Here is a 21,597-nt window from a genome sequence, read left to right as displayed (position 1 = left end):
TTTAGTAGAGTAGCTCTCTCATGGAGTGAGGCTAGTGTGTGGCGGTAGGCAACTCTCACACGGAGCGAGACTGGTGTGTGGAGTTAAATGAAACTAGAATACAGGGGAATGAAGTGGCTAGTGTCCCTATACCCTAATTGGCATCGTGTTGGATCAACGTATCATAATTATAATAAACAAACAGACTATGAAATTGGGTTGAACAACATAGGTTTCCCCATCTAGTAAACATGAATGAAAGAAATTTAAATAAGATGCGTACATACATTAAGATTCTTTGTTCAATTATCCGGGAAAGAAAACAGAAGAAAACAAGTGCTTGATCCATGAGATGCTTCATATAATTCTTGTACTGCTAAACTGTACCTCTTCCAATGGCGCTTCGGCCTTTTACCGTGCTACCTTCGAATATAGGAGTTCCGAGGGGAACTCAAGTCGTAACATGACACAAAGCCGACCGGCGATAACAAAAAGGCAGCTGGCATATGGCCAATTCCTTCTAGCAGGAATGAAAAGCATCAGGAAGAGCACCTACGAAACAACAACAAATAGCGACCAGAAATGAGACCTAAATTCTCAACTGTGCACAACCATAAACACTTCCTTTGCACCGTGTCATTGGTGCTGCCTGGTGCCAAGTTGGTCTTTCACCTCCAATCGTGAGAACATCAACGTCTGATATTTGCTTGATTTCAGATGTCCCATGTTCAGAGAGGATCACCCCACCAATCACATAAATTTCATCTCCTAGCCCAGCCATTGCAAACCCAACTCTGCCACCAAACTCAGAAGCCGAAACCAATACCTTCACTGATTCTCTGTCTTGCCTGGAGATAACTCCATGGCTCATCACATAAAGTGCACCCTTAATGACTGTCATTGGACCCTGTTGCCAACCATAATCCTCTACCGTCCATTGAAGCCCCACATTGTCGAAGACTTGCACCGTTGATAAACCCCTGTGCAAGACGTACATCTTTTCTCCAATCACTATCCCTGAGCATGCAGCATTATGAGATAAATGTAGATCAGGAATTGGAGCCCACACATCGTTGTCAGGGTCATACATTTCCGCTAAAGAGATTGATTTCCGACAGCTGGTTAAACCCCCTGCAACCACAATCTTTCCACCTAAAACACAGCATGCAAACATTGCACGAGGAACAAGCATAGATGCACGTGGGCTCCATCGCCTAATTACAGGATCGTATGACCAAACCTCATTGGTTGAAAAGGTACCATGGTCACCAGTCTGTGGGTCAACGGCATCACTGCCACCACCAAGAACAAACAGTTTTCCAGCAGTTGAGACAGTGCCGAAGTTGGAAAGGTTTTTAATTTTAGAGGGGAGAACAGGGAGTGTAATCCAAAGGTCTCGACGAGGATCATATAGCTGCCATAAATTATCTGGTTCATTAGCAGACACGCATAATAGATCCTCACATGAGCCAACTTCCTGTCGAGCTCTAAAAAGTTCAGCACTATGAATGGCAGCTTGCCAGGAACGAGAAACAAGCTCCAACTTGGGATGGAGATAGAAGGGAACCCATGCAAGGCACCTAAGGGCAACAGCGTCGGGAAGACCTTCTATCAGTTGTTCAGACATAATAATCACAGTTCATCTGTTTCAGATGATTCTTCACTGCTGATTGTAGCCACGCGAGCGCAGCACCGCAAAACAACCTGAAACAACAAAATATGAGGTTATGCCGAGAAGAGAATATTCATTTCGAATTTTCAAGATCAAAGTTTCAATGAAGGTGTATTAAGATCAAAGAAGGTGCACAATAAAGTTCAATGTATTTTCTATCAAACTTCATAAGTAATCTGCAAATAAATGCGACACGTTACAACAAAAACTTTTAACAAAACCTCAACATTTGAAATCATCTCGTCAATTGTGTTGCAATTTTCAATGCCCTTATGTGCATATACTGCTACAAAAGACAATCACAGTGTAACATAATCTAGAAAATGAAATGGGTCTGATTCTCAATCACCAAAGTTATCACCGAGCCCCAAAACAAAAGATAAAAAAAAGTCATCATTTACTAAAAGCATCCAAATGAGACTGCTAAAACATCCTGAAGGACCTTTACATTTGAATCCCACACTGCATAAATGACAGCATAAAGAGCATAAAACGTTCATCAATTTTCAAAATGTCAGAACATAATGTGCTTCATTCAAATGCATGCTATCATGTAAACTGAATGTCATAGAAAAGGCAGTTTTCTCAACTAGAAAAGAGAGAAAAGGAAATGTGGAGCAAGAAAATAAACCGTGATGCTCAAAAGAAATAGGAAAAGACATAACAACTAAAACAAAATAACATAAGGTAAAACTAATTCTGCACAATACAGTATAAGAAAACAAACGCCAAGCTTAGAAATCTAAGCCACAGAGATTTGTTAATGTACTGATATCGTAATATAGCCAAAACATAGCTGCATATGACTGCTCTCTGTTACTTACCAGTTTTAGTTAGACGTAAACAAAACAATTCTCTTCCCTATGCAGAAATCCCTACAAAAACAAAAACAAAGACAAAGTTAAAAAATTTGAACTTCGAGGTATAATAGCTTGTATAAACGATGTTCAAAACATTAAAACTAATAAGTAATTACAGATATCTCACAGTACAAGACTACCCGCATTCAAATACATCAGACAAACTTATAGCATTTCAAATAAACTTCTTGTCGGTCCGAAAATTCTCACTCATTCAAGGATACACCACTGTCAGCTATGGCATAACTATTTGGCTTAATGTGGATTTACACACTAAACGAAAACGCATTGGTGCCAATCCGATCAGACTCCATCTAAGAATGACCCAGGACTCGTTCAACCAAATTGGTATGAACTCACATGCATTACTACTTATGCAACAAAAGCATGAAAATTTTGATTTCAAATTTCAATCCAAAAAACAGAACCAATCAGATTCATGCACCAATTGATGCACAAAGCACACAACTTTGAATCTCAATCCCCCACTATTACACTAAAATTCTTGACTTTTAACACAAAACCCACCTCCAATCCCACATAACAAAAACTGGGCAATCAATAATTTCAGTACTAACTAAAAATTTACCACAATTCACCCAAAATTATGGTAAAAAAATGCAAATTACAACTGAAACCACTCTAATCACATATTACAATTTCTTTTTCCTTGCCCATGAGAGAAAGGGAGAAAGATAGAGGGAAAGTGGATGTACCTGTAACACGGGAACCGGGTGAAGAACACAAAGATTGTGCTTTGCTGCTCAAATTTGTAGAGTGAGAGAGACAAAGAGGAGAGAGAGAAAGCGAGGTGGCGTTTGGTTTTCTTGGCTGAGAGGATGACTTATCAGAGCTGTTATTTTGTGCGTGCTGTTTGTCTGTAAGGCAACGCGAGAGAATTCGAGCGTTATAGCGACGGATTGGAAATTGGGGAATTTTCTGTGTTCTTTTCTCTTTCACTTAACCCTAATAACCGAATAAACATTTGTGGGTATTCCTAATTTCCTAATTCCGGTTCGTTTCTGATTTCCTTGGCGCTTTGCCATGGCAATTTTGTTAGTTTTGGTTAGGTTGAAACGTGCATGGCACATGCTTTCAAAATCTTACCAAAAAGATTAAAACTTGGGTAATGGCATCCACTTACGTTATTCGTGCAGTACTTTGCAGGAAAGTATGGGGTTTTTTTGTACTTTTGTTTATCGAACTCTATGATTGTCCCACTAATTGCGAGAGCTGCTACAATAAAGTAGTTTTGTCAATTGCTTTTATAGGGATAAATCTTTCAGTGTGTCAAGAAAACGATTAGGTATATCAAATGTCTTTTCTATAAGAGCTTGTGTTTTCGTGTGGGAGAACTTACTTATTATCTAACTTACGATTAACAAAATTTTACCGTTCAATATTTGTGGATTGTCTATTCACATGAGCAACAGACTACAATGAGAAGACAACAGGAGAGAGCCAAGAGTGATAGAGAGATCAAAAGCAATGTTTTGGGGTTTAGCATAAAGGTTGTAGATAAGTTGTTGTAACCGATTTATTAATAGTGCATATGTTTTTTCAAGAGAGATCACACGAAAAGTAGGGTAAGTTTGTTGAACTTCACTAAATTCTTTGTGTTTATGTGTGGTGTGTTTCTTTTATTTTTCATATATTCCCTAGCATTATTTTATAAATTTGTATAACAATGAAGATCATCGATAAACAAGATCAATTAAGAGATATTAAAATCAACGGAAGGTTGGATGCATTCATGTTTGACTGCAGAATAAGCCTTCCTTCCTTGGCATAGGGGGCACTGTGACGATCGGTCGTTTGCTGCGTGTCATGGAGCAATTTGACGGACCTACAAAAGTGCTTTTGTAGAAGAGAATTTTAGCATTTAATTTTGTGATTAATTTACTTAAAGAACACGATTATATTGGTCAAAACTCATATTTTGTAGAACATTTTATCATTTAATTTTGTGATTAATTTACTTAAAGAACACGATTATATTGGTCAAAACTCATGATTTTGTAGTTGATATGGTTGTTCTTTCATCTTCAGGATTGAAATCAACGTTTTACTGGTGACAAGTTAATTAATCTGTTTGCTTCTTTTGGTACAAGCAATGATTCCAGTACATGGTTTGTATTGTACATGGAAAAGTAGAACTCAGTGCCTGTTTTATTTCAATTCCATAAGCAGATAGATAGTGAAACTCACGCGACAACAAACATAGACACGAGGAGATATAACTCATGTGATAACAAAGATGGACACGAAGAGATATATAATCAGAAATAATGTAATCCATAAATACTGAGCAATATACAAACCAGAAATAACGTACACTTACTGCTATTTGCTTATATGAAAGATAACCAATTCCATCCTTAACCCTCGATAAATTTTACTGTGTAACCGATGATATCCCGCTGTGTATAAGAATGAACACCAAAAGCCTACATTATGCAAAAATTGGACCAACAACATGGCAGAAAAGCTTAGTAATTGGATGTGGAAGTTGAGGCATATGATGCAATGAAGAGCAAGAAGAACAGAAGAGAAAATGCCATCTTGTTAGAATTTCCATCCGAAGACCGCATATGTGTTGATGGCACAGTTTTAAATCCACTCCCTGAAGGAGAAGTTGGTGTTCCTGAAGAAGGAGAATCTGCTGGAGTGGAAGACCCTGAAAAATCGTGATTAAAACTTAATCAACAAGTTTACTAAACCCTGCACAATCACAAAAGATTAATAGTCATGTTGCACTCCTGTGTTATAGAATTACATAAACGGATAAACCAGAATAATAATGTTATTCACGAAAGTGAAAACACTACGGACACACTTTCTAATAGAACCGTATTAGGGACGTGGTTGGTTTTGTGTGTCTAAAATGCAGTACACAAAAGAGAATTGGTACTCAGAGGAGTACAAAATGATTTTTTTTTTGGAATGACAAGAACACTTCATTTTGTATACCCAGCAGCTAATTGGGGGACATTGCAAGCAGAGGGGAGAGCCAAGGCCTGAGTCTGATTGATGTTCACACCAAGTGAAGAAGAACTCACTGAGAACCTCACAGAGGCAATGTGGCTGAGAGCTGACCACATTGGAAAACTGTGAGCAACATGAGGAAGATGGGGATGATGAGTTTCCTGTTACATAATTAAGGCAAACGGACTTGCTAATATCACATCGGTGCAACTTGAAGATTGAGCAACAACGATGTCTCCTTCCCACAAAGCCATACAAAGACCAAAGTTAGCACCATGAATTCAATTCGTTAATCCTCCTCCTAATTGCCATTTGCAAATGAAATTAAATAATATTTATGTGAAATTTGAGAAATAAGGAGATGTTTGGTGATGGGTTTATCTGGGTTTTGTGTAAGCAAGAGGGGTTTGGGATTTGTATATATAAAATGGGGAATTGAAGGAAATAGAGGCAGCTGGTTTTCTTTTTTGTCACCAACTTTTCCGACTTTGCAATAGATTTTTGTTATTTATTAAAGTAAAAATTTAGGAGGGGTTACCACTACGATTATAATCCTATCTATAGTAGAAGATTTTGCGTTCAACTATCACACATAACAAGTTCGTTACTAATTTATTAACTAGCACATTATGTGACTAAACAGTCCTACCCCATAATTAGTTTAAATATTAACTTTCTTTGTGTAAATATAAATATATTGTTGTATAAAATAAACAATAAAAATTAAGGAAAACTAATGAAAATGATTTGAAAATTTTAAGTTTTAATGATAAAGACAAAATAAAGGGTAAAATGAATAGTACCAGGATTGACTTTTTAGTGTAAAAATGTAATTTTTCATTAAAATAAACAGTACCGTAAAATTTTCGTTAAAACTTTCTAAAAATTAAGAGGTGCAAGGAAATCTTTGGACCACATAAGTGGTTTTTCTAGAACATGATGTCGCTTTAAAATGGCCCAAATGGGAGATTAAGATCAAGCTTTGGGCCCTATACCTATAAAGGGTTGGGATTGTGTCTACAAAGCCGAAGCATAGCAAAGTAAAAATCAAGTACCGCTAAATCAAATGGTCATCTTACATTAATATCAATCAATACTTGGTTAGTGGTTACATTTTCTTTTTATTCCTATTTTGTTTTTGTAGTTTTTTTTCTTACAATATGATATTCAAAATTATTCTAATCTATGAAGATTGGTATTTTGCCTTCATTATCAAATGGTAAAAGTACAAATAAATGGTATAAAGAGAAACACACAAGTACGAATTGTGATCTCCATCGTCAAGATTCAAGAGAGAAAAATTAAAAATGATCGGCTCTTAGAGAGCACTCAAATGAAATGAAATGAAAAAAAAAATGTAGTGAAATATTTGTAGAACTAGATCGCATGCTCCAAACATCTGCAGACAAGAAGACTCAAAATTTGGCCAGAGAAGAAGCACATGACATGACGAAAACGAGGAAGAGCACAAAGTGAAAAGGTGCTCTGTCGACGCTTCCGTTGGATGTGTTACCGTCGGTGGATGGTACTGTTTTAGACCCTCCTCCTGCATTAACACATATCATATTATCAGTATATATGTCGAGAAGTAAATTGACATTGTGACAACATAACGTAGCGGACCGTTAGAGGATACAACATTGCTCGATGCATGTCTATTTATTGAATATATTTTGTACCTGAAGCTGAAGGAATGTCCGAGGCCGAAGGCGAAATGGCACCTTCAGGAGTTGAAGCATCTGAAGGTGTTTCATTGGAGGAAGCTGCTCGGGAACTTGCTGGAGGAATTGATGAAGTTGAAGGTCCATTGGCACCTGCTTCAACAATAATCAAATCAGCTCCAACTTATTTGTATTGTTGGGTCAATATACCTAAATAAGAGTAGCTATTTTGGCACTCTTAGTTTAACTTCTGACATTTCAAATTAATTATTTTATAATTTATATATTATCTGCATTCATTGTCGAGTGCGAAGAAATAAACTGAGACTGCAAAAATCACTACTAAATAATTTCAACTGACCACATTGGCTAAGGGGAGGAGTTTTCACTTTGCAAGCACCGGGCAAAGACAAAGCAAGTGTTTGGTTTATGGTGATGCCCAATGAGGCGCCGCCACCGTTGAGTAACGAGCAAAGGCACTGTGGAGAAGACTGGACAACATTGGAGAGCTGTGATCAGCAAGAAGATGAAGGGTTTGATGAGTTTCCAGTAATGAAGTTGAGGCATGGAGCCAGGCTTGTGATTGAGCTGGTGCAGCTTGACTGAGCCATGGCTCCACCCAATAGCATGGACCCAAGGACTAGGGCTAGAGCCATCTCAATCCCCTTGAATGACATGGGCAACTGGACTTGTTTAAAAATAATGAGAAGAGATGGACTTGGTGATTAAAATTTTAAAAGATGTGTGTGTAATTTGTATATTTCTGATTTGGGTTTGAGTGAGGAAAGACAAGGGATGGGATGGAAATTATATAGGGAATTCTTTTTTCTGTAGAGACAATAATTAAGATTGGTATTTTTTGTCAAAAAAAGATTGGTGTATTTGGGTGGCCAACTTCAACTGAATTAGTGTTTGCTGGCAACTAAAAATAGCTTTTTAATAAAATAAGATAATAAATTGTCATTAATTAATAATGTTCATCCTACTAGAATATAATAATAAGCATGCCCAATGATATGCTCCAAAATCAGATTACCTACCTTAGTTTTTTGAGCTACCCAGTAACAACTTGATATGTCAAGTATAAAATATTCATATTTGAGAGGAACACGTCATATATAATTGAATAAAATTTACATAATTTGATCATCAATTATCCGGTAAATGTTTTGTAACTCAAGTTGTTAAACGTGCTTATCTCTACACTTAAAGCATCTCAAGTTGTTAAAATAGTTTACTACTGCACCAGAGGATCTATATCCCCCAATGTGTATGAAACCAAGGGTTTTGATTTATACATTAAGGTATAAATCAAAAGTTAATTAGGGAAACTCTTGTAAAAATTTATACCACGTTATTTATTAAACACTTTTCGCAACAGTATGAAATCTCTCTATTTTTTTAGGATGAGATTCTCTCCCCTTTCTTTTTCCCTTCACCACCCGCACCCCCCCCCCCCCCCCTTTCTCTCTTCCTCCTCTCACAGGTTTTTTTTGTTTTTGTTTTTTCATACTTTCTCTCTCTCTTCAAGATCTACAAGATGAAATCTTGAGCAGTCAAATATGAGGGAAAGGGAGGGAAAAAAAAAAAAAAAAGGAGAGAGAACCTTGTCTTTTTTTTTTTGATAAAAAAAATCCTTATCTATTTTTTGGTTTCACCTAATCTTACATGATATCCCACTTGAGATCGACCCAGTCGCACACCCTATTGAATGAGAAATTTTTCTCCGTGTTCAGAATACGGAGTTGTACGCTATATGTTACCATATAAGTAGAAGGAAGTTTTTTTTTTTTTTTTTTTTTTTTTTTTTTTTTTTTTTTTTTCAAGTCTCTTCCTCTACTTAACATATGGCGTATGTACACACTGAAAAATGTCTCCTTATTGAATATCTTCCCGCTAACTAGAAGTAAAAGAGAATGCTATAAGTAAAAAACGATTCGTCCAAGTAGGAAAAATAACTAGTTAAAGTTGTTGAACTCCAAAACCGACTATTCATTTTTATATTTTCACTCGAAACCTCTCTATTTTATCAGCTATAAAATACCTCCTCAGCTTGAGCCAAACCCAACTAAGTTCTAAATCCCAGTATTTCAATTCCCATAGCCTTCCATTGAAGACAAAATCATGGAATCATTCAAGGATTGTCGATTAAGTCTAATCCCAATTACCCTCCTAATCATTTCACAAAGATTGGTTAATGGGCAGATTAGTACACCATGCACAGCCTCAATGATAAGCAGCGTCACTCCATGCGTAAATTACATCACCGGGAGTACCAGCAACGGCGGGTCACCGACAGCTGGATGTTGCAGTTTGTTAAAGTCGTTAATGGGCACCGGCATGGACTGTGCCTGTCTTCTTATAACTGGTGGTGTTCCTGTCCAACTGCCCATTAACCGAACCCTCGCGCTTTCTCTTCCTCGAGCTTGTAAGATGGGAGGCGTCCCACTGCAATGCAAAGGTGCGTACTCACATAAGTTTTTTATTTTTTTTAATTGTGTTATACTTTAGGTGACAATAATTCACTTGTACAAGAAATCTAATTTTGCGATTTTTTCCTTCTCAATCTGCAGCCTCTGGTAGTCCTTTACCTGCTCCAGGTATGTTCAAATTCATGTTATTCTAAGAATGAAAAAATTTAAACCTCGTTTGGTGTTGAGACAAGACAAGACTAATAATCCATTAAAATGGTCTCTTGTGTCTTATTTTCGGTTAACTTGTACATATTAAGACTAGACTTATTAAATTGGGCAATTGTCCGACATATTGTGACTTACGCAACCCATCTAGATTGGATGAGACCTTGTAGTCCTGTCCCGGGCACCAAACGGGTCATTTCGCAATGTGCCAATGTGTTAACTAGTACTTGAACTGGCAGGTCCTTCGTTACTAGGGCCAACTCGTCCACCAACAGCTTCTTCACCTTTAAGTCCAAGAGGTAATATTTATTGAGTACTAGCTAATTTTCTATTAAATTTCAAAGAAGACTTACTCTTTTTTATGAAGGCTATAGTACTAACGTTGATATCTTGGAATTGATGGGCAGCTTCTAAGGCAGTTGCATCGGGTCCTGCACCAGAATCTGGAACATCCGATGATCTGCAGCCAGCATCTCCATCAGATGAATCAGAAGCTCCAACACAAAGTACCCAAGGAATCGGACGACCACAGCTGACCCCATCAGCATCGAGTTTATCTTATGTTTCCCCACCATCAGTCCTACTGATAATGTTGGGAATTATGGTTTTCAATTCTTACTAGTTATTGCTAGTTACCTCTGTATCATATGCATATTTTTATGGTTTAAGATCTTTAATTTTATATCATGTTGATCGGGATCGTGTAAGCTTGATAAAAATTGTTGCCTTGGCTTATTAGATGTTTAATCGTTTGGGCTAGTGATTGTCGTCTAATACGTGATAGCTAATCAATTGTGTATAATGGCGAATTCATTGTATTTTCCTCTTGGGAGCCAGATTGAAGTCCGCATGCCATTTTGAGGCATTTTGATCTTGCCGCTCCATGCTTAAGGAAAACATCAAAGAAGAATTAGACAATTTCATGTTCAACAATGGTGACGCGGACAATTGCATAAACTTGACCAACCCTATGTAGATTCCGTCGTGTATAATCAATATAACATAAAAGAGAAACCCTAATCGCAGTGAACCATGCATGTGCAAAATATGTCACCGGACACGCTGGGGGCATTTTCGCATTTTGACGAGCTGCTGAGGTCTTGCAACCAACATTTTTCTTCACATTTCTCGTCATACCGTGTATTATTAATTGCAGCGATAATCCGCTATCACCACTTTGCATCTCTTGACATCAGTAGTAGCTGCACATATATATGACAAGTTAATTTGGCATGCATGGATATTTGCTATAGGACGTCGAGAACCTAGCAGTTACCTGAACACAGAAGAACAAGAACGATTAGAAAGCTGAGGAGTGAAAAGGATTTGGCCATCTTAAACATTTAAAATGTAAGTATTTTGTGAGCAAAAGAAAACCTACAAATAGCTATGAGCCTGTGAACTTGTCTTTGTATCACAATATTTCTTGACATACATCGTAAATTAAAAATAAAAATTAATGGGCAAATCTATAAGGATCCATTCCTTTTTAGTTGTGAATCACAATTTGTCATGTATACATAAATAACTCACAAAAAGCACAAAAATAAAAAGATTTGTATATATGTGAAACTGTGATTTAGCTGCAAGATAAATGTATTCTTACAAGTCACCAACAATGTATTAATGATTAATGCTGCACAGGAGATAAGGAAAAGTTAAACAAGCACATATTATAGCGAGACCTACATGGTAAATTACAAATAAACACTACTAAATTAGCTCCTTCGATGCAAGGAGTCATTCCGTCTTACATGTAAATCAAGCATATTTGTCACGTACACATAAAGAACTCAAAAAAAGCACAAAAGGAAAAAGATTTGGATATATGTCAAATTGTGATTTAGTTGCAAGATGAATGTATTCTTACAAGTCACCAACAATGTATTAATGATTAATGTTGCACAAGAGATAAGGAAATGTTAAACAAGCACATATTATAGCGAGACCTACATGGTAAATTGCAAATAAACACTGCTAAATTAGCTCCTTCTATGCAAGGAGTCATTCCGTCTTACATGTAAATCAAGTGTACCAAGATAACTCCAATAAGCACAAAAAGAAAAACCTAAGTATACTCGCCTAATTGCGATTTGTTTGAGATGCATGCATACGTGTTGCATAGGCTACAAGGAGATGTCTAACAAGCACAACCCGATTACTTCGCTGGTGTTGCCTATATAGACGGATTTCTTTCTGTTTTCGTTAATGAAAATCACTTGGTCGCTTGTCGTTGTGGTAGTACCAGCATAAAACACCGTCGTTTACAACGGCGAAGCTATAGGTTTTGATAAAGGGGTGGGCTAATGGAGGCAATCGACCTTTTGTATTCCAAATCAAAGGGCAAAGGCATGTTTTAGTATAATCAAGGTCAAAGGTACTTCTAACCTAAACCTGTCATGCATAAGTATACTCCTGGAATTTTGGGAAATCCATCTCAACTTCAGACTGGAGTATCCTCATCTACAATCACGTGCCAATTGTGTGCTCAACATGGACACGGTGCGGCTAATTGTGTTTACAGAAACACTGGTTCTTCTAAACCTTGTCAAATTTGCAACAGGATAAATCATAGTGCTGTCACTTGCTTATACAGAAATAGGAATTATACACCTACACCACATATGACTGCTATGCGTGCTAGTTTCCCTGGAGAAAATCAAATGTATGCAATGCCTTCTCATATGTCTACTGTCTTGCCACCTTCTATTCCATCTCATGTGCCAAATGCTATGTCAAGCTCTATGTCTGCATCACCATCTGCTCCACAAGTTTGGCTCACAGATTCAGGTGCTACAAACCACATGACCACTAATCTCATCAATTTGTTCTTGGCATCACCTTATCCACTGAATGAAACAGTGCAAACAGCTAAAGGTGAAGGTTTGCAAGTGTCCCATACAGGGAATTCAGTCCTTTGAACTCAAGTTCATCCTCTTAAGTTGAATTCACTGTTATATGTTCCAAAGTTTCATAACTTACTGTCTGTGTATAGACTTTGTTTGGACAATAACTATTGGTTGATTTTCGATGCATTTTGCTTTTAGATTCAGGACAAAGCCACATGGAGAATTCTATTCAAGGGCCTATGAAATAATGTGTATCCCATCTTTCATTCGCTTCCTTCGGTCCATCATCAAAGCATCATGCCCTTCACCCAATTGCATATTAAGTCCAAAGTGACATAGCAGACTTACTAAGTCATCCCTTCAAGTCAATACTATCTCTTATACTTGTTAAGTACAAAGTGTCAGTTGTGAAGGATTTCTTACCTACAATGTGTCAAAGTTGTTTAGAGGAAAAATTTAGAAAACTTACAATGTGTCAAAGTTTTTTTTGTTTTGTAGTTGATGGTTAAATCTCGGGTGTTGGTTCTTTCTGATTGCTTTGTGCATGTTAGAGATTAGACTATTTGTACTTTGATGATCAAACTTTATGAGTAGATCGACTTGTCTAATCCTTCATCATCATCATTTATAAAAATAATAAAATAAATAAAAATTTCTAACCACACGTTATCTACTTGATCTTATACATTTCTTCTTTATCTCTCTCACTATTCTTTCCCACTCTTACTCAATTATCCTCTCTTCTGTTAGGAATGTCGGTACTACAAGATAGAGAATGCACAAAGTAAAGTAGAAAATGGACAACAAGAATTTACGTGGTTCAGCTACCTCCACGGAACATTAACAATCAATCTTCACTATATAAAATGATGAGTACAACAAGAGTAGTCTTACCAAGCCAAAGACAAGACTTAATGGATACAAGAAAGTATAACACACACTTTCTATCACTCTCACTCTTAAAGTGGGAACTCTATCTTTAGACTTGATCCTTTGCTACTCACACAATTGCTAGCAGCACCCACACACCTATTTATAGGTGAATTTTGCCGACTTAACCCATGCCCACCAACTTGGGATTTTGATTGTAAACTCTCATTTGTTACAAGATACTAGAACTTTCTAGAGAGTTAAATATGCATGCACCACCAGACTTAAACTTTGCTAGAAGTATCTAGCACATGCATGCTCTTCATGGGAACCGACTTAACACATGCTAGAATTGTCTAGCATGCTCCAGTCATCTCGCTTGCTTTCAAGAATAATCTAGAACATTTATCATGGGCTGGACCATACACCAACATCTTCCTTGTACATTCTCCTCATATATTAAACAAAAATTAAAACGTAAACACTAAAAATCAAATAGATATCAAACATGCTATAGATATTTTGTTTTATTTCTTTCTTATTGATAATCCATGAAGAGAGAGGAAGAGAATCTAGCACGGATATGAGCATGAGCAATATAACATATTTCCAATTATGGGAAGCTTGTAGATTTCTTGGCAAATTCCCTTAGTTGCGGGATACTGAGGAAATCTAGAGATACATTTCTCAGTGCATGATTGACTCGGCCCTGGAATTTCACATTTGACATCTTCTAACGTTGAACCGCAAGTGCCTTCATCCATCGGTCTCGTTGCCACCAAACTAGAAGCTACAAAAAATTGAAATTGAACATATTATAAGAATACATTTTTTCAAAGGAAGAAAAAAAAAAAAATGAAGTATACAAAAGTATACCCTTCCCATGTGCAGATAATTTGTTAATGTTACCTGAACCAAGAAGAACAAGAATGACCAGAAAACCAACGAGCGACAATGTATTAGCCATCTTATATAACTTTACAATACAATAATATTAGAAGAATAGAATCTTACAAGGAGCTCTTTACTTGTCATTTCTCATTCCTAATTGTATTTATAGGCTTGAAAAGCGGGTAGGTTTAAGGAGATAAATATGGTATTCGACGTTGCTCCAAACACAGAGAAACAAGGTGTTAGAACAAACAGAATCAGATTACCCTTTGTTTACATTAAGAATGTCGCATATATAGGTCAAACACAATCCGATTACTCTCCTTATTTTGTCAAAAAGGAAAATGAAAATTCTCCCTTGTTTTGGCTAATTGCAATCAGACCGATATTGCGTATAATCTAAAGGTTTACAAAGAGAACAGTGCTATTTATATATTCTTGTTAAATGGGACATGCGTAAAGAGAAGAATTGATCCTTATAGACAACGACCCTCATATTTTCCATTGAAAAATTAGAACATGACCAATTAAGCGCATATTAGAACCTGTGTTAAATGGGACATATGCGGTGTTCTTTTATCTTTATTTAGAAGTTTTGTCTCACGCATTTTTTTAAAGAAGGTTGTAATACTAGTGTTCAACGCCGAAGTTCGTTTTAGCAGTGTATTATTTTTTGAAGTTTGTCTTCAAGATGAGTGTTTTATTTTATCTTTTGTTTATGCTCCGCAGTTATCTTGAGGCAATGTGTCCTTTAATTACGAACAAACTTTTGTTTATTAAAAAATACAATAATTTAGAGAGAGAGAGAGAGAGAGAGTTCCGAACCAGCTACGTATAAATGGATACCCAATACCTTATCCATTAGAATACTCGTGCGAGAAAGATGTTAAAGACTTGGACTTTTAGATTGTGCAAAGAAATTCATTTACATTGTAAAAGTATACTAAAAATCATAAGATATCTACGAAAGAAACAAATTCATAGAAATCTATAATACAAACGCATATAAACGTGTGAAAATCTATAGAAAATTGTTCGAATCTATTAAAATTATTTAAAATCTATCACTTAATAAAATTCTCTTAAAACCCTATAAAATCCAAATTAACTACAACCTATAAGTATCTGAATAAAACCGACCAAATTCATGCCAAAAAATACGTAAGCGACATCGCATTAGTGTCTTTCTTGAGCCTGTTGTCAAAGAATTGAATCTGGGCCCAACCTGAAGCCCATAGAAATCCTTCTCTGCGCTCCTCTTCCCCTAGATCCTTTTCCAAACTTCGTCTTCTTCCTGTTCTTCCGAGCTAGCTCTTCTGGGATAACTCCACCGACCGTGCGGACGCAGACGCCGAGTTAACAGTATGTAATTTCGGTTTTTACTCTCACTGAGGTGAGCTTATTGTTGCTCGTGTAATAGTTAGCACCTGCTTATTTGGATTTACTCGTTAAGCATAGAATGCCCACCAAGCGTTCAACGAAATGCCTCAACGCTTTTTGACAAGTGGGAACGCGTTTGGAAACTGGGTTCTTTGCTTGTTTACTTGGAAATCTAAGTTTTGCTATGAAAAATTGTATTTAACAGGAAAAATTCGATGCACCCACTCGCTGATTTTACGAAATGGGGTTGTTTCTTATGCTGTGAGATTTAATGTGAGTGTTATGCTAATCTTCCATTGAAATATCGCATCTTTTGGTTGTAATGTTTGTTTTGGCTTCTGCAGATATCTGGGTTTAATTTGAAATGGGTTGGAAGGCGGCTGAGAAACTCATTAGGCACTGGAAGATTCTCAGAGGAGATAATGTGAGGGGGGAATGTGTATCATTTTCTTTGTGCCTCTTTCTTTATCCATTATTTATTAGTTAACAGTTTTTCTAATCTCATTTACAGGTGATGATAACAAGAGGCAAAGACAGGGGCGAGACTGGTGTCATCAAGCGAGTCATTCGCTCTCAGAATCGTGTCATCATAGAGGGAAAAAATCTGGTATCGTTCTGGCCCTATGAATCCGTTTTATTCTGGTCACTTCAATCAGATTGAGATTGTAGATGATCTCTATCATTATCATCAGAAATGCGTGATCATGTTTTTGGGTGTGTGCTCATTCCACACGCGTACTGTTAAGCAAATAGAATTGGCCAGTGTAATGTGGGTGATAGTCTGTCGACAGTATACTTATTTATCAAAAGTATCTTTAATGGTTGGAAGGTCCTCTAATGATCATGTTGGTAGTGAAGTCTCTATCTTGTGCAATGCATATGGAACGAGTCCTGTTGTGTTGAAAAAATCCATAGGTACGAAGGATACCATTCAGACGAGAACCATGTAGCATATGATGTTCAAGGTTCCGATGAATTATGTGGATTTTGGTTGCCGCTGAACAAGTACTCTGTCGTTGCAGGTAAAGAAACATATCAAGCAAGGCCAAGGTCATGAAGGTGGGATTTTTACTGTCGAAGCGCCTCTCCATGCCTCAAATGTTCAAGTTGTTGATCCAGTGACAGGGTAAGGATGCACTCGTCTTAACATTATGTTTTAAAATTCGTCAAGTCTTCCTTCTTTGTTTCACCCTTGCAGTGTGGTGATCAAAATCTTCATCCTGCAGGAGGTCTGTTAAGGTTGGTGTGAGATATCTCGAGGATGGAACGAAAGTTCGAGTATCTAGGGGATTAGGCGCGTCAGGATCTATAATCCCTCGTCCTGAGATATTGAAGATGAGGACTACTCCAAGACCTACAGTTGGTACTTATCTCAAGTCCTGAGATCTTATATTCTTTTGTTGCTACTTGTGAACACATATCTCAGTTTGCCATATTTTCCGCTAATAATCCAAACAAACTTTGGTTGCAGCTGGCCCCAAGGACACTCCGATGGATGTCGTGTTCGAGAAGACTTACAATGCTAAGACGGGGAAGGGCATGCCTGAACTTTGAGAGAATGAGTTTCCTACTATCATTCTAAAGCTCGGAGGGTGGATTGTAGCAGAAAGAAATGGGAGCATTGTACTGAACTTTGTGTAATGAACTTGTGCTTACATTTTGTTATTTCGTTGGTAGCATTGTACAAGCGAAATGGTTTGATTGCTATAGGATTTTTGAGATGAATGACTTATTCTTGCATATGGAACATCTCACATCGCTATACTAGTACATGGATCCCAAACAATGGATAGAATTGTGTTTAAATAGTGCAACACGCATTTGGATATGTTTGGCAAACAATCTTAAAGGAGATTAGAAGATCATTTTTAACGCTTTCTGGAGAAACACATTGCAGGTGAAAAGCATTGTGACCTTTTTCTTAAGTGGCTATGTTTTTAGTAAAAACGCTTATGAGCATAGTTATTAAAGAAATCACGAGCTAATACAGATAATAAGGAATCAACTACGTTACATTATGCGTGACAATATTAATATTAATATAATTAAAAACGTATATAAAAATTTAACTCAAATTTATAGTTAAAAAAAAACACTTGTTCTAATCAACATGATTACACTGATCTCAGTAACGGAATTTTGCAAGCTATAGTAGTGAGAGAATTCTCTGACAAAGAAAAAAAATTAAATAAGAAAGAAAAGAAAATAATGGAGGAAGTCAATAGATAAATTGTTTGGTAGCTAGAACCTTACATGTCCGTACAGGCGATTGCCATGTGATTCACATGGACATGGTGAGCGCTGCAGAAGACACCGATCAGACGTCGCATCCTTTTTGCATGCCCACCAAAACTCCCCAAATAAAAATCCCCCGACCTTTTGTCCGTCCCAATTAATTGAAGTACAACGCAAAACAATTCAATGCAAATCCAAAACCAGAAACCGCTGCTACAAAAGCTTACGAGGCATACCGAAGTAGTCTCCACTGGAGCTCTGGATTGATCTAACGATCGACACGTAAATCGGACACTCGTCGCCATGCATGGCTTCGATCCCACTTCCTTATCCCATAATCCCTCCATATTTATAGAGCCACCTGCGTTCATCATCTCCATCAAACACAAGATCAAGCAAAAAAATAATTTCTGCGTTATTAGAAAAAAGCCATGGAGTTGAAAAGCAAGGTTTTCGTGGTTTTATTGCTGTTGTCTGCTTTTGTTCTGAGTGCTTTTGCGGCCGCTGTGGTTTTGGAAGATCCGGAACTGAAGCAGTGCCAGCACCAGTGCAAACACCAGCGAGGGTTTGATGAGAGGCAGAAGCAACAGTGCGAGAGGAAGTGCGAGGACTACATTAAGCCGAAGAGGGAGCAGGAGGAGCAGCGGCGGAGGTCGGAAGGCGGAGGAGGAAGAGGAGGAGAAGGGGGAAGTTTTTACACAGGAGAGAGAGAGGAGTTCGAGGGGCGAGGGCAACAACAACACCAACAACAAGGAGACGAGAATCCTTACTTCTTCGAAGACCAGCATTTCGAGACGAGAATTCAAACCGAGGAAGGTAGGGTTCAGGTTCTGCAGAAATTCAACGAAAGGTCTGATCTTCTGCGTGGGATTGAGAACTTTCGAGTCGGGTTTCTTGTCACGGAGCCTCATGCATTCGTTGCTCCGACTCATCTTGATGCGGATAGTATCCTATTTGTTTTCCAAGGTAAGTAGGTCACTTGTTAGTAATTCTTCTAATTATTGTGAATTACTTGAATCCCAGCCACATAATCCATTTCTTTTCTTTTTTGATCAATTTTTTTTACCTTGTTTATTGGAATTAAGGCCGACCAACAATTACTACGGTGAGGGGGGAGAAGAAAGAGAGCCACAATCTTGAACGTGGAGATCTCTTTAGGATTCCAGCAAGCACCCCATTTTATGTGCTCAATAGAGACGAGAATGAAAAGCTCCATATTGTCGAACTCTTCAAAACAGTCTCTACGCCCGGAGAGTACGCGGCGTTTCACTCATCCGGAGGCCAAGACCCCGAATCCTTTTTCAGAGCATTCAGCCCCGAAGTTCTCCAAGCCGCTTTTAAGGAATAACATACTTCAACTCCGTTCTGTTGAAAATTTGTGCTTTATTACTAATTTGGTGAGTTAATTATGTTTGTGCTTCTAATTAAACAGACGGATAGGAATAAGTTGGATAGGCTATTTGGGCAGCAGAGGCGAGGCAGCATCATAAGGGCCTCCAAAGAACAAGTACAGAGAATGAGCCAGCAGAATGGTCACGGCGGCGGCGAAGGCATTTGGCCGCTGCCTTTCCATGGCGGTGATGAATCATCTTCAAAAGATTCTTTCAATCTTTTCAAGAAGCATCCTTCTCATGAAAACAAATTCGGCCGTCTCTTTGAAGCCGATTTCAACGACTTCAAACAGCTTCAGGAGTTTAACCTCGTCGTCTCATTTGCTAACATCACCCGGGTAAGAATATAAGAATATAAGTTTATAAATTCATCCCTTCGTGTTTTTAGTGGTTTATTTTTGTATATAAGTCGATTACAGATTGACTTCTTTTATATAAGCTTATAATCAATCGTGTTTTTAATCACTTATTCTTGTATGTGTTAAACTGTGATTTTTTGTACGTGTCAATATGTGATTTTGCAATTCCTACTTACACATGACTCGTCCTTTTTTGTACGACTTATTTCTAGACATCATACTTGTCGGCATAAATTCGTCTTTTCTTTTGTGTTTTTAATTGGTCTAACTTATTCTTTACATCTGTTTCAACTGTGATTTCACTAAATCATTGAATACAAAGAGCCAAGCAATATTCGTAATATTTTCTTTTCAAATAGTTCTACCAGATTAATTCAGCACAACTCCTACGTACCTTAAATTAGTAAACAATGATGGATTCTATGTTCCTTGTGATATACGTAGGGTGGAATGGCCGGTCCATATTTCAACTCAAGGGCTACGAAGATATCGGTTGTGCTAGATGGCGAAGGCTACTTTGAAATGGCATGTCCACATGTTGACTCAAGGGGTAGACAACGTCAGTCCAGTGGAACGTCACAGCAGAGACAAAAGAGCAGCCCAACTTACCAAAAGATGAGCGGAGACTTGCGACGCGGAGCGGTGTTCGTTGCCCCCGCCGGCCATCCTGTCACAATCATTGCCTCAAGGAACAACAACCTCCAAGTCCTCTGCTTCGAGGTCAACGCTCATGACAACATCAGGTTCCCACTGGTAGGGAAGAACAATGTGGTGAGCCAGTTCGACAGGCAAGCCAAGGAGCTGTCGTTTAATGTGCCGGCGAGTGAGGTGGAAAGTATTTTCAACAACCAGAAAGACGAACTGTTTTTCGAAGGACCAAATGATCAGCTTGAGCATGGCCGGGCTCATGCATAAAAGTTGAGGTTTTGTGAGAACTGAGAAGCTCTAAGGAGGAGGAGGTTGCAGTTTTGTGGCACTGGTATGATATGTATATTACAACATGGTCAACCAATGTAAATTTTAGGTTGTAATCTTAAATAAAAGATCATGACTCACATGCATGCTAACTAAATGTTGTAAACTTCGGGTTGTATCCTTAAATAAGAGAATGACTTCTGCAGCCAACGTCTTGTGGATTGTTTTTTTATTTTTATTTATTTATTTATATATATATATATATATATATATATATATATTTTGTTTACTGTGATTATACTTAGGTTATAGATTAAGTTTTCAGTTTTAATTTAGATAAATTTTAGTGTAAATTATCGCTTATATAAAACATATACTGTTTTTTGTCATGCAGAAATAGATACGTAACAATGCGACGCTTATGTGCTCACTTTAGCATTCACAAACGCTTTAAGGTATCGCAGTATCTAACCTTAAGACCCACTCCTCCTACCAGGCATGATAAAGTAGCTTCCATGGTCAGACAACATAACTAACCGCACTTGCAGGGTATTGGACTATGTCCGTACAAATCCTCGGAAAGTTTAAGGTATCGAATCCTAAGGTCATCTGTAGGAGAGAGTTTTTATTATGATCGGAACACGACTGATACATTATGTGTTTTTAAAATTTTTTATTTTTTAAGTTATTAATTTTTTAACACATATATCTCACTATTTATAATTTTTTAACACGTGTTGTACCATTCTGTGTATAAGTCACATTAAAAAATCTTTTAATCTCTCCATCCGTATAGGCCCTTCACTCTCATGTCACCACACAAAGAATACGCAAATCACCTCACAAAGAATATTGCTCGAAGGCATAAATCCATCCCATAGAACCAAACAAATAAACTCATCATTCCACAC

General features: G+C 37.5%; 4 protein-coding genes and 2 pseudogenes across 8 annotated transcripts; 3 read left to right on the top strand and 3 right to left on the bottom strand.

Moving 5' to 3' along the window:
- Positions 1-241: 241 nt before the first annotated feature.
- On the bottom strand, positions 242-3,518 carry LOC137715996 (F-box/kelch-repeat protein SKIP30-like). Of its 2 annotated transcripts, XM_068455383.1 has the most exons (3): positions 3,228-3,518; positions 2,476-2,526; positions 242-1,683 (listed from the first exon to the last, which is right to left on the bottom strand). In XM_068455383.1, the coding sequence occupies exon 3, from the start codon at positions 1,604-1,606 to the stop codon at positions 569-571; it is 1,038 nt and encodes a 345-aa protein (XP_068311484.1). In that variant the 5' UTR covers positions 1,607-1,683; positions 2,476-2,526; positions 3,228-3,518; the 3' UTR covers positions 242-568. The 2 variants fall into 2 exon arrangements, with proteins under 2 accessions (XP_068311484.1, XP_068311485.1); XM_068455384.1 differs by lacking the exon at positions 2,476-2,526.
- A 1,482-nt stretch (positions 3,519-5,000) lies between these two features.
- On the bottom strand, positions 5,001-5,808 carry LOC137714166 (non-specific lipid transfer protein GPI-anchored 5-like; annotated as a pseudogene).
- A 1,040-nt stretch (positions 5,809-6,848) lies between these two features.
- On the bottom strand, positions 6,849-7,813 carry LOC137714165 (non-specific lipid transfer protein GPI-anchored 15-like; annotated as a pseudogene).
- A 1,468-nt stretch (positions 7,814-9,281) lies between these two features.
- LOC137714841 (non-specific lipid transfer protein GPI-anchored 16-like) lies at positions 9,282-10,480 on the top strand. Its single transcript, XM_068453969.1, has 4 exons — positions 9,282-9,618; positions 9,731-9,757; positions 10,036-10,095; positions 10,204-10,480. Exons 1-4 carry the CDS (start codon positions 9,282-9,284, stop codon positions 10,416-10,418), a joined length of 639 nt encoding a protein of 212 aa, XP_068310070.1. The 3' UTR covers positions 10,419-10,480.
- Positions 10,481-15,611: 5,131 nt separating this feature from the next.
- LOC137716210 (uncharacterized) lies at positions 15,612-17,596 on the top strand. 4 transcript variants are annotated; one of them, XM_068455625.1, is made up of 7 exons: positions 15,649-15,799; positions 15,992-16,059; positions 16,131-16,210; positions 16,298-16,393; positions 16,809-16,912; positions 17,013-17,149; positions 17,258-17,596. In XM_068455625.1, the coding sequence occupies exons 3-7, from the start codon at positions 16,151-16,153 to the stop codon at positions 17,338-17,340; spliced, it is 480 nt and encodes a 159-aa protein (XP_068311726.1). In that variant the 5' UTR covers positions 15,649-15,799; positions 15,992-16,059; positions 16,131-16,150; the 3' UTR covers positions 17,341-17,596. The 4 variants fall into 4 exon arrangements, with proteins under 4 accessions (XP_068311724.1, XP_068311726.1, XP_068311727.1 ...); XM_068455624.1 differs by having other exon boundaries at positions 15,678-15,768; XM_068455623.1 differs by lacking the exon at positions 15,992-16,059 and having other exon boundaries at positions 15,612-15,768.
- An 856-nt stretch (positions 17,597-18,452) lies between these two features.
- On the top strand, positions 18,453-20,686 carry LOC137714887 (vicilin Jug r 6.0101-like). Its single transcript, XM_068454045.1, has 4 exons — positions 18,453-18,987; positions 19,107-19,365; positions 19,456-19,750; positions 20,216-20,686. The coding sequence occupies exons 1-4, from the start codon at positions 18,453-18,455 to the stop codon at positions 20,684-20,686; spliced, it is 1,560 nt and encodes a 519-aa protein (XP_068310146.1).
- The last annotated feature ends 911 nt before the right edge of the window (positions 20,687-21,597 follow it).

Source organism: Pyrus communis, chromosome 14 (assembly GCF_963583255.1).
Source record: "Pyrus communis chromosome 14, drPyrComm1.1, whole genome shotgun sequence".
NCBI classification, from domain to species: domain Eukaryota; kingdom Viridiplantae; phylum Streptophyta; class Magnoliopsida; order Rosales; family Rosaceae; genus Pyrus; species Pyrus communis.
Note: the sequence above shows the minus strand (reverse complement) of the source record. Positions and strands in the feature narration are given on the sequence as shown.